This window comes from Salvelinus fontinalis, chromosome 5 (genome assembly GCF_029448725.1).
Source record: "Salvelinus fontinalis isolate EN_2023a chromosome 5, ASM2944872v1, whole genome shotgun sequence".
Classification (NCBI taxonomy): Eukaryota; Metazoa; Chordata; class Actinopteri; order Salmoniformes; family Salmonidae; genus Salvelinus; species Salvelinus fontinalis.
The window spans coordinates 1696945-1710391 of NC_074669.1; the positions used below are offsets into that span (position 1 = coordinate 1696945).

Here is a 13447-nt window from a genome sequence, read left to right on the forward strand (position 1 = left end):
TACCTAACAGTCATAGACAGAGCAGACTCCAGCGGAGAGTCTAACCTAACAGTCATAGACAGAGCAGACTCCAGCGGAGAGTCTTACCTAACAGTCATAGACAGAGCAGACTCCAGGGTCTAGTCTTACCTAACAGTCATAGACAGAGCAGACTCCAGGGTCTAGTTCTACCTAACAGTCATAGACAGAGCAGACTCCAGCGGAGAGTCTTACCTAACAGTCATAGACAGAGCAGACTCCAGCGGAGAGTCTTACCTAACAGTCATAGACAGAGCAGACTCCAGGGTCTAGTTCTACCTAACAGTCATAGACAGAGCAGACTCCAGCGGAGAGTCTTACCTAACAGTCATAGACAGAGCAGACTCCAGCGGAGAGTCTTACCTAACAGTCATAGACAGAGCAGACTCCAGCGGAGAGTCTTACCTAACAGTCATAGACAGAGCAGACTCCAGGGTCTAGTCTTACCTAACAGTCATAGACAGAGCAGACTCCAGGGTCTAGTCTTACCTAACAGTCATAGACAGAGCAGACTCCAGCGGAGAGTCTTACCTAACAGTCATAGACAGAGCAGACTCCAGGGTCTAGTCTTACCTAACAGTCATAGACAGAGCAGACTCCAGGGTCTAGTCTTACCTAACAGTCATAGACAGAGCAGACTCCAGGGTCTAGTTCTACCTAACAGTCATAGACAGAGCAGACTCCAGCGGAGAGTCTTACCTAACAGTCATAGACAGAGCAGACTCCAGCGGAGAGTCTTACCTAACAGTCATAGACAGAGCAGACTCCAGGGTCTAGTCTTACCTAACAGTCATAGACAGTGAAGACTCCAGGGTCTAGTCTTACCTAACAGTCATAGACAGAGCAGACTCCAGCGGAGAGTCTAACCTAACAGTCATAGACAGAGCAGACTCCAGCGGAGAGTCTTACCTAACAGTCATAGACAGTGAAGACTCCAGGGTCTAGTCTTACCTAACAGTCATAGATAGAGCAGACTCCAGGGGAAGGGTGTATGGAAGCATCATAGCCGTCGCCATCCTGACTGGCAGCAGGTTGCTTAGCGACTGGCCCAGACTGTATCTCTCCTTGCAGGCTTCCACCAGAGCTACAGAGGGAGACAGAGAGGACAACTCACTAACGTCATATAGACTACAATACACCACAATAAATACAGAGGGAGACAGAGAGGACACCTCACTAACGTCATATAGACTACAATACACCACAATAAATACAGAGAGAGACAGAGAGGACACCTCACTACAGTCATATAGACTACAATACACCACAATAAATACAGAGGGAGACAGAGAGGACACCTCACTAACGTCATATAGACTACAATACACCACAATAAATACAGAGAGAGACAGAGAGGACACCTCACTACAGTCATATAGACTACAATACACCACAATAAATACAGAGGGAGACAGAGAGGACACCTCACTAACGTCATATAGACTACAATACACCACAATAAATACAGAGGGAGACAGAGAGGACAACTCACTAACGTCATATAGACTACAATACACCACAATAAATACAGAGGGAGACGGAGAGGACAACTCACTACAGTCATTTAGACTACAATACACCACAATAAATACAGAGAGAGACAGAGAGGACACCTCACTAACGTCATATAGACTACAATACACCACAATAAATACAGAGGGAGACAGAGAGGACAACTCACTACAGTCATATAGACTACAATACACCACAATAAATACAGAGGGAGACAGAGAGGACAACTCACTAACGTCATATAGACTACAATACACCACAATAAATACAGAGGGAGACAGAGAGGACAACTCACTACAGTCATATAGACTACAATACACCACAATAAATACAGAGGGAGACAGAGAGGACAACTCACTAACGTCATATAGACTACAATACACCACAATAAATACAGAGAGAGACAGAGAGGACAACTCACTCCAGTCATATAGACTACAATACACCACAATAAATACAGAGGGAGACAGAGAGGACACCTCACTACAGTCATATAGACTACAATACACCACAATAAATACAGAGAGAGACAGAGAGGACACCTCACTACAGTCATATAGACTACAATACACCACAATAAATACAGAGGGAGACAGAGAGGACACCTCACTACAGTCATATAGACTACAATACACCACAATAAATACAGAGGGAGACGGAGAGGACAACTCACTACAGTCATATAGACTACAATACACCACAATAAATACAGAGGGAGACAGAGAGGACACCTCACTACAGTCATATAGACTACAATACACCACAATAAATACAGAGAGAGACAGAGAGGACAACTCACTAACGTCATATAGACTACAATACACCACAATAAATACAGAGGGAGACAGAGAGGACACCTCACTAACGTCATATAGACTACAATACACCACAATAAATACAGAGGGAGACAGAGAGGACAACTCACTACAGTCATATAGACTACAATACACCACAATAAATACAGAGGGAGACAGAGAGGACACCTCACTACAGTCATATAGACTACAATACACCACAATAAATACAGAGGGAGACAGAGAGGACAACTCACTAACGTCATATAGACTACAATACACCACAATAAATACAGAGGGAGACGGAGAGGACAACTCACTACAGTCATATAGACTACAATACACCACAATAAATACAGAGAGAGACAGAGAGGACACCTCACTAACGTCATATAGACTACAATACACCACAATAAATACAGAGAGAGACAGAGAGGACACCTCACTAACGTCATATAGACTACAATACACCACAATAAATACAGAGAGAGACAGAGAGGACACCTCACTACAGTCATATAGACTACAATACACCACAATAAATACAGAGGGAGACAGAGAGGACAACTCACTAACGTCATATAGACTACAATACACCACAATAAATACAGAGGGAGACAGAGAGGACACCTCACTACAGTCATATAGACTACAATACACCACAATAAATACAGAGGGAGACAGAGAGGACAACTCACTACAGTCATATAGACTACAATACACCACAATAAATACAGAGGGAGACAGAGAGGACACCTCACTACAGTCATATAGACTACAATACACCACAATAAATACAGAGAGAGACAGAGAGGACACCTCACTAACGTCATATAGACTACAATACACCACAATAAATACAGAGGGAGACAGAGAGGACAACTCACTACAGTCATATAGACTACAATACACCACAATAAATACAGAGGGAGACAGAGAGGACACCTCACTACAGTCATATAGACTACAATACACCACAATAAATACAGAGGGAGACAGAGAGGACACCTCACTACAGTCATATAGACTACAATACACCACAATAAATACAGAGGGAGACAGAGAGGACAACTCACTACAGTCATATAGACTACAATACACCACAATAAATACAGAGGGAGACAGAGAGGACAACTCACTACAGACTGGCTGACTGGTTGGCTGCCTGGCTGGCTGACTGGCTGGCTGACTGACTGGCTGGCTGCCTGGCTGGCTGCCTGGCTGGCTGACTGGCTGGCTGGCTGGCTGGCTTGCTGGCTGGCTGGCTGGCTGGCTGAATGACTGGTTGGCTGGCTGGCTGACTGACTGTCTGGCTGACTGACTCACTCACATTCCCCATTGCAGAAAATAGTTGAAGCAAGGCCAGGGATACATAGTGGATCCCCTAACCTAACAAGGCCAGGGTTACACAGTGGATCCCCTAACCTAACAAGGCCAGGGTTACACAGTGGATCCCCTAACCTAACAAGGCCTGGGTTACACAGTGGATCCCCTAACCTAACAAGGCCAGGATAACACAGTGGATCCCCTAACCTAGCAAGGCCAGGGTTACACAGTGGATCCCCTAACCTAACAAGGCCAGGGTAACACAGTGGATCCCCTAACCTAACAAGGCCAGGGTAACACAGTGGATCCCCTAACCTAGCAAGACCAGGGTTACACAATGGATCCCCTAACCTAGCAAGGCCAGGGTTACACAGTGGATCCCCTAACAAGGCCTGGGTTACACAGTGGATCCCCTAACCTATCAAGGCCTGGGTTACACAGTGTATCCCCTAACCTAACAAGGCCAGGGTTACACAGTGGATCCCCTAACCTAACAAGGCCAGGGTTACACAGTGGATCCCTTAAACCTATCAAGGTCTGGGTTACACAGTGGATCCCCTAACCTAACAAGGCCAGGGTTACACAGTGGATCCCCTAACCTAACAAGGCCAGGGTTACACAGTGGATCCCCTAACCTAGCAAGGCCAGGGTTACACAGTGGATCCCTTAAACCTATCAAGGCCTGGGTTACACAGTGGATCCCCTAACCTAGCAAGGCCAGGGTTACACAGTGGATCCCCTAACAAGGCCTGGGTTACACAGTGGATCCCCTAACCTAACAAGGCCAGGGTTACACAGTGGATCCCCTAACCTAACAAGGCCAGGGTTACACAGTGGATCCCCTAACCTAACAAGGCCAGGGTTACACAGTGGATCCCCTAACCTAACAAGGCCAGGGTTACACAGTGGATCCCCTAACCTAACAAGGCCAGGGTTACACAGTGGATCCCCTAACCTAACAAGGCCTGGGTTACACAGTGGATCCCCTAACCTAACAAGGCCAGGGTTACACAGTGGATCCCCTAACCTAACAAGGCCTGGGTTACACAGTGGATCCCCTAACCTAACAAGGCCTGGGTTACACAGTGGATCCCCTAACCTAACAAGGCTAGGGTAACACAGTGGATCCCCTAACCTAACAAGGCCTGGGTTACACAGTGGATCCCCTAACCTAACAAGGCCTGGGTTACACAGTGGATCCCCTAACCTAACAAGGCCTGGGTTACACAGTGGATCCCATAACCTAACAAGGCCAGGGTTACACAGTGGATCCCATAACCTAACAAGGCCAGGGTTACACAGTGGATCCCCTAACCTAACAAGGCCAGGGTTACACAGTGGATCCCCTAACCTAACAAGGCCTGGGTTACACAGTGGATCCCCTAACCTAACAAGGCCAGGGTTACACAGTGGATCCCCTAACCTAACAAGGCCTGGGTTACACAGTGGATCCCCTAACCTAACAAGGCCTGGGTTACACAGTGGATCCCCTAACCTAACAAGGCCAGGGTTACACAGTGGATCCCCTAACCTAACAAGGCCTGGGTTACACAGTGGATCCCCTAACCTAACAAGGCTAGGGTAACACAGTGGATCCCCTAACCTAACAAGGCCTGGGTTACACAGTGGATCCCCTAACCTAACAAGGCCTGGGTTACACAGTGGATCCCCTAACCTAACAAGACCTGGGTTACACAGTGGATCCCATAACCTAACAAGGCCAGGGTTACACAGTGGATCCCATAACCTAACAAGGCCAGGGTTACACAGTGGATCCCCTAACCTAACAAGGCCAGGGTTACACAGTGGATCCCCTAACCTAACAAGGCCTGGGTTACACAGTGGATCCCCTAACCTAACAAGGCCAGGGTTACACAGTGGATCCCCTAACCTAACAAGGCCTGGGTTACACAGTGGATCCCCTAACCTAACAAGGCCTGGGTTACACAGTGGATCCCCTAACCTAACAAGGCCAGGGTTACACAGTGGATCCCCTAACCTAACAAGGCCAGGGTTACACAGTGGATCCCCTAACCTATGGCTACAACTATAGTAGAAACAAGAGCAAGAGATCTGATTGGCCAGCTTCTTCTCTACACCATTCTCTGGTTGGTTGGATATTCTTCAGTAGTGTAGGGTTTTTCTGAGACTTCCTCTGGAGACTGGTCTGGAGACTGGTCTGGAGAATAGTCTGGAGACTAGTCTGGAGACTAGTCTGGAGACTGGTCTGGAGACTGGTCTGGAGAATAGTCTGGAGACTAGTCTGGAGACTAGTCTGGAGACTGGTCTGGAGACTGGTCTGGAGAATAGTCTGGAGACTAGTCTGGAGACTAGTCTGGAGACTAGTCTGGAGACTGGTCTGGAGACTGGTCTGGAGACTGGTCTTGAGACTGGTCTGGAGAATAGTCTGGAGACTAGTCTGAAGACTAGTCTGGAGACTGGTCTGGAGACTGGTCTGGAGAATAGTCTGGAGACTAGTCTGGAGACTGGTCTGGAGACTGGTCTGGAGAATAGTCTGGAGACTAGTCTGGAGACTAGTCTGGAGACTAGTCTGGAGACTGGTCTGGAGACTGGTCTGGAGACTGGTCTTGAGACTGGTCTGGAGAATAGTCTGGAGACTAGTCTGGAGACTAGTCTGGAGACTTGTCTGGAGACTAGTCTGGAGACTGGTCTGGAGACTAGTCTGGAGACTAGTCTGGAGACTAGTCTGGAGACTGGTCTGGAGACTGGTCTTGAGACTGGTCTGGAGAATAGTCTGGAGACTAGTCTGGAGACTGGTCTGGAGACTGGTCTGGAGACTGGTCTGGAGACTGGTCTTGAGAAAGGCCTTGCGCTGAGAAGTTGACATCTCCCCTGATCATGTATGTTAGGGGATCCACTGTGTATGTTAGGGGATCCACTGTGTATGTTAGGGGATCCACTGTGTATGTTAGGGGATCCACTGTTTATGTTAGGGGATCCACTGTGTATGTTAGGGGATCCACTGTGTATGTTAGGGGGATCCACTGTGTATGTTAGGGGATCCACTGTGTATGTTAGGGGATCCACTGTGTATGTTAGGTGATCCACTGTGTATGTTAGGGGATCCACTGTGTATGTTAGGGGATCCACTGTTTATGTTAGGGGATCCACTGTGTATGTTAGGGGATCCACTGTGTATGTTAGGGGGATCCACTGTGTATGTTAGGGGATCCACTGTGTATGTTAGGGGATCCACTGTGTATGTTAGGGGGATCCACTGTGTATGTTAGGGGATCCACTGTGTATGTTAGGGGATCCACTGTGTATGTTAGGTGATCCACTGTGTATGTTAGGGGGATCCACTGTGTATGTTAGGGGATCCACTGTGTATGTTAGGGGATCCACTGTGTATGTTAGGGGATCCACTGTGTATGTTAGGGGATCCACTGTGTATGTTCTACATACATGACAACAATACATCCCTTAATATTTAGCTGTGTTTGTGTTCGTTTTTTTATCCATTTTTCTGTTTTCCTCACTTTATAGCTGGACACTGTCCTTGTTATTTTTTTTGAAAGGCGCTTAAATACAATGTATTATTAATCTGCTGTATTATTTTGGTGCGTTCCATCCTACCTTTGTGTAGTCTGGGTGGCAGGTGTTCAAAGATATGATCCTCGATGTTGGATTTGGACTCGGCGGGAGCCACCACTGACTCTTTCTCAATGGGTCTGATCTCGTTCTGTACAAGACGGTCCACGTGTTCTTCATCATCATCATCATCATCATCATCATCATCCTCGATGACGTCATCTTCCTCACCATCGGCTATTAGAGGTCTGTGGGGTCCTTGGTGATTCAACAGTCCTGAAACATTAAAAAAACACAGTCAAGCAAACACACACACACACACACACACACACACACACACACACACACACACACACACACACACACACACACACACACACACACACACACACACACACACACACACACACACACACACACACACACACACACACACGGCCAAGACAGCCAAACCACACAGTTTATATCCTTGCTTGGACATTTGTCAGTCATTTCCTAGTGCCTTTCTGACAATTCATTCTCACTTGTAAAATTACTCTATACCGAGCCTGATCTAGTATTTAATAATATAACTACTCTATACCAAGCCTGATCTAGTATTTAATAATATAACTACTCTATACCGAGCCTGATCTAGTATTTAATAATATAACTACTCTATACCAAGCCTGATCTAGTATTTAATAATATAACTACTCTATACCAAGCCTGATCTAGTATTTAATAATATAACTACTCTATACCAAGCCTGATCTAGTATTTAATAATATAACTACTCTATACCAAGCCTGATCTAGTATATAATAATATAACTACTCTATACCAAGCCTGATCTAGTATTTAATAATATAACTACTCTATACCAAGCCTGATCTAGTATAGAGTCATATAACTACTCTATACCAAGCCTGATCTAGTATATAATAATATAACCACTCTATACCAAGCCTGATCTAGTATATAATAATATAACTACTCTATACCAAGCCTGATCTAGTATAGAGTCATATAACTACTCTATACCAAGCCTGATCTAGTATATAATAATATAACTACTCTATACCAAGCCTGATCTAGTATAGAGTCATATAACTACTCTATACCAAGCTTGATCTAGTATTTAATAATATAACTACTCTATACCAAGCCTGATGTAGTATAGAATAATAGAACTAATATAATGGTCTCTTACCGTTCTTCTTTAGAAAGTGAAGAGCATCTTTGTACCCCTGTTTACACATGGCCTTCATAACCTGAAACAAACACAGACAGACACATTAGACATCTTCCCAGAGACACATTCAGAGTCCATGTCTGTCTGCCTGGTGGCTCAGTTGGTAAAACTATGGCACTAGCAAGTCAAAGGTCATGGGTTCAATACCCCCAGTGATCACTGACTGAAACATGTATACAGTCTGTAAGTCTCTTTGGATGATAGTGTCTGTTAAGTATGTCTGTGAGCTACAGTACCTGTGGATCCGGGGGGAACAGAGCTCTGAACACTTTTGATTTATTTCACCTTTATTTAACCAGGCAGGCCAGTTATTTCACCTTTATTTAACCAGATAGGCCAGTTATTTTCACCTTTATTTAACCAGGCAGGCCAGTTATTTCACCTTTATTTAACCAGATAGGCCAGTTATTTCACCTTTATTTAGCCAGGTAGGCCAGTTGAGAATAAGTTCTCATTTACAACTGTGACCTGGCCAAGATAAAGCAAAGCAGTGTGACACAAACAACAACACAGAGTTACACATGGAATAAACAAAACATACAGTCAATAATACAAAAAGTCTATATACAGTGTGTGCAAATGAGGTGAGATAAGGGAGATAAGGCAATAAATAGGCCATGGTGGCGAAGTAATTACAATATAGCAATTAGACACTGGAGTGATTGATGTGCAGAAGATGAATGTGCAAATAGAGATACTGGGGTGCAAAGGAGCAAAATGAATAAATAACAGTATGGGGATGAGGTAGTTGGATGGGCTATCTACAGATGGGCTACGTGCAGGTGCAGTGATCTGTGAGCTGCTCTGACAGCTGGTGCTTAAAGTTAGTGAGGGAGATATGAGTCTCCAGCTTCAGTGATTTTTGCAGTTCGTTCCAGTCATTGGCAGCAGAGAACTGGAAGGAAAGACGACCAAAGGAGGAATTGGCTTTGGGGGTGACCAGTGAAATATACCTGCTGGAGCAAGTGCTACAGGTCGGTGCTGCTATGGTGACCAGTGAGCTGAGATAAGGCTTTACCTAGCAAACACTTATCGATGACCTGGAGCCAGTGGGTTTACGAATATGAAGCGAGGGCCAGCCTACGAGAGTGTACAGGTCGCAGTGGTGGGTAGTATATGGGGCTTTGGTGACAAAACGGATGGCACTGTGATAGACTGCATCCAGTTGCTGAGTAGAGTGATGGAAGCTATTTTGTAAATGACATCGCCGAAGTCAAGGATCAGTAGGATAGTCAGTTTTACGAGGGTATATTTGGCAGCATGAGTGAAGGATGCTTTGTTGGGAAATAGGAAGCTGATTCTAGATTTAATTTTGGATTGGAGATGCTTAATGTGAGTCTGGAAGGAGAGTTTACAGTCTAACCAGACACCTAGGTATTTATAGTTGTCCACATATTCTAAGTCAGAACCGTCCAGAGTAGTGATGCTGGACGGGCGAGCAGGTGCGGGCAGTGATCGTTTGAAGAGCATGCATTTAGTTTTACTTGCATTTAAGAGCAGTTGAAGTCCACAGAAGGAGAGTTGTATGGCATTGAAGCTCATCTGGAGGTTAGTTAGCACAGTGTCCAAAGAAGGGCCAGAAGTATACAGAATGGTGTCGTCTGCGTAGAGGTGGATCAGAGAATCACCAGCAGCAAGAGTGACATCATTGATGTATACAGAGAAGAGAGTCGGCCCGAGAATTGAACCCTGTGGCACCCCCATAGAGACTGCAAGAGGTCCAGACAACAGGCCCTCCGATTTGACACACTGAACTCTATCAGAGAAGTAGTTGGTGAACCAGGCGAGGCAATCATTTGAAAAGCCAAGATTGTTGAGTCTGCCGGTAAGAATGCGGTGATTGACAGAGTAGAAAGCCTTGGCCAGGTCGATGAAGACGGCTGCACAGTATTGTCTTTTATCGATGGCTGTTATGATATCGTTTAGGACCTTGAGCGTGGCTGAGGTGCACCCATGACCAGCTCAGAAACTAGATTGCATAGCGGAGAAGGTACGGTGGGATTCGAAATGGTCAGTGATCTGTTTGTTAACTTGGCTTTTGAAGACCTTAGAAAGGCAGGGTAGGATAGATATAGGTCTGTAGCAGTTTGGGTCTAGAGTGTCTCCCCCTTTGAAGAGGGGGATGACCGCGGCAGCTTTCCAATCTTTGGGAATTTCAGACGATACAAAATAGTTGTTGAACAGGCTAGTAATAGGGGTTGCAACAATTTCGGCAGATCATTTTAGAAAGAGAGGGTCCAGATTGTCTAGCCCGGCTGATTTGTATGGGTCCAGACTTTGCAGCTCTTTCAGAACATCAGCTATCTTGATTTGGGTGAAGGAGAAATGGGGAAGGCTTGGGCGAGTTGCTGTGGGGGGTGCAGGGCTGTTGACTGTGGTTGGGGTAGCCAGGTGGACACTCTGTAGAGGTGTGTGTGTGTGTACCTGTGGCTCAGGGGGGAACAGAGCTCTGGACACTGTAGAGGTGTGTGTGTGTACCTGTGGCTCAGGGGGGAACAGAGCTCTGGACACTGTAGAGGTGTGTGTGTGTACCTGTGGCTCAGGGGGGAACAGAGCTCTGGACACTGTAGAGGTGTGTGTGTGTACCTGTGGCTCAGGGGGGAACAGAGCTCTGGACACTGTAGAGGTGTGTGTGTGTACCTGTGGCTCAGGGGGGAACAGAGCTCTGGACACTGTAGAGGTGTGTGTGTGTACCTGTGGCTCAGGGGGGAACAGAGCTCTGGACACTGTAGAGGTGTGTGTGTGTACCTGTGGCTCAGGGGGGAACAGAGCTCTGGACACTGTAGAGGTGTGTGTGTGTACCTGTGGCTCAGGGGGGAACAGAGCTCTGGACACTGTAGAGGTGTGTGTGTGTACCTGTGGCTCAGGGGGGAACAGAGCTCTGGACACTGTAGAGGTGTGTGTGTGTACCTGTGGCTCAGGGGGGAACAGAGCTCTGGACACTGTAGAGGTGTGTGTGTGTACCTGTGGCTCAGGGGGGAACAGAGCTCTGGACACTGTAGAGGTGTGTGTGTGTACCTGTGGCTCAGGGGGGAACAGAGCTCTGGACACTCTGTAGAGGTGTGTGTGTGTACCTGTGGCTCAGGGGGGAACAGAGCTCTGGACACTGTAGAGGTGTGTGTGTGTACCTGTGGCTCAGGGGGGAACAGAGCTCTGGACACTGTAGAGGTGTGTGTGTGTACCTGTGGCTCAGGGGGGAACAGAGCTCTGGACACTGTAGAGGTGTGTGTGTGTACCTGTGGCTCAGGGGGGAACAGAGCTCTGGACACTGTAGAGGTGTGTGTGTGTACCTGTGGCTCAGGGGGGAACAGAGCTCTGGACACTGTAGAGGTGTGTGTGTGTACCTGTGGCTCAGGGGGGAACAGAGCTCTGGACACTGTAGAGGTGTGTGTGTGTACCTGTGGCTCAGGGGGGAACAGAGCTCTGGACACTGTAGAGGTGTGTGTGTGTACCTGTGGCTCAGGGGGGAACAGAGCTCTGGACACTGTAGAGGTGTGTGTGTGTACCTGTGGCTCAGGGGGGAACAGAGCTCTGGACACTGTAGAGGTGTGTGTGTGTACCTGTGGCTCAGGGGGGAACAGAGCTCTGGACACTGTAGAGGTGTGTGTGTGTACCTGTGGCTCAGGGGGGAACAGAGCTCTGGACACTGTAGAGGTGTGTGTGTGTACCTGTGGCTCAGGGGGGAACAGAGCTCTGGACACTGTAGAGGTGTGTGTGTGTACCTGTGGCTCAGGGGGGAACAGAGCTCTGGACACTGTAGAGGTGTGTGTGTGTACCTGTGGCTCAGGGGGGAACAGAGCTCTGGACACTGTAGAGGTGTGTGTGTGTACCTGTGGCTCAGGGGGGAACAGAGCTCTGGACACTGTAGAGGTGTGTGTGTGTACCTGTGGCTCAGGGGGGAACAGAGCTCTGGACACTGTAGAGGTGTGTGTGTGTACCTGTGGCTCAGGGGGGAACAGAGCTCTGGACACTGTAGAGGTGTGTGTGTGTACCTGTGGCTCAGGGGGGAACAGAGCTCTGGACACTGTAGAGGTGTGTGTGTGTACCTGTGGCTCAGGGGGGAACAGAGCTCTGGACACTGTAGAGGTGTGTGTGTGTACCTGTGGCTCAGGGGGGAACAGAGCTCTGGACACTGTAGAGGTGTGTGTGTGTACCTGTGGCTCAGGGGGGAACAGAGCTCTGGACACTCTGTAGAGGTGTGTGTGTGTACCTGTGGCTCAGGGGGGAACAGAGCTCTGGACACTGTAGAGGTGTGTGTGTGTACCTGTGGCTCAGGGGGGAACAGAGCTCTGGACACTGTAGAGGTGTGTGTGTGTACCTGTGGCTCAGGGGGGAACAGAGCTCTGGACACTGTAGAGGTGTGTGTGTGTACCTGTGGCTCAGGGGGGAACAGAGCTCTGGACACTGTAGAGGTGTGTGTGTGTACCTGTGGCTCAGGGGGGAACAGAGCTCTGGACACTGTAGAGGTGTGTGTGTGTACCTGTGGCTCAGGGGGGAACAGAGCTCTGGACACTGTAGAGGTGTGTGTGTGTACCTGTGGCTCAGGGGGGAACAGAGCTCTGGACACTGTAGAGGTGTGTGTGTGTACCTGTGGCTCAGGGGGGAACAGAGCTCTGGACACTGTAGAGGTGTGTGTGTGTACCTGTGGCTCAGGGGGGAACAGAGCTCTGGACACTGTAGAGGTGTGTGTGTGTACCTGTGGCTCAGGGGGGAACAGAGCTCTGGACACTGTAGAGGTGTGTGTGTGTACCTGTGGCTCAGGGGGGAACAGAGCTCTGGACACTGTAGAGGTGTGTGTGTGTACCTGTGGCTCAGGGGGGAACAGAGCTCTGGACACTGTAGAGGTGTGTGTGTGTACCTGTGGCTCAGGGGGGAACAGAGCTCTGGACACTGTAGAGGTGTGTGTGTGTACCTGTGGCTCAGGGGGGAACAGAGCTCTGGACACTGTAGAGGTGTGTGTGTGTACCTGTGGCTCAGGGGGGAACAGAGCTCTGGACACTGTAGAGGTGTG

At 47.9% G+C, this 13447-nt stretch overlaps 1 protein-coding gene across 1 annotated transcript in view; it reads right to left on the reverse strand.

Moving 5' to 3' along the window:
• Positions 1–13447, reverse strand: part of LOC129856192 (patatin-like phospholipase domain-containing protein 2) — a 45508-nt gene that overhangs the window by 25587 nt on the left and 6474 nt on the right. The window contains exons 5-7 of the mRNA XM_055924313.1: positions 8395–8455; positions 7248–7478; positions 970–1102 (exon numbers count right to left, since the gene is read on the reverse strand). Of these exons, the coding sequence (XP_055780288.1) occupies positions 970–1102; positions 7248–7478; positions 8395–8455 (425 nt within the window). The remainder of the gene's footprint in view (positions 1–969; positions 1103–7247; positions 7479–8394; positions 8456–13447) is intronic.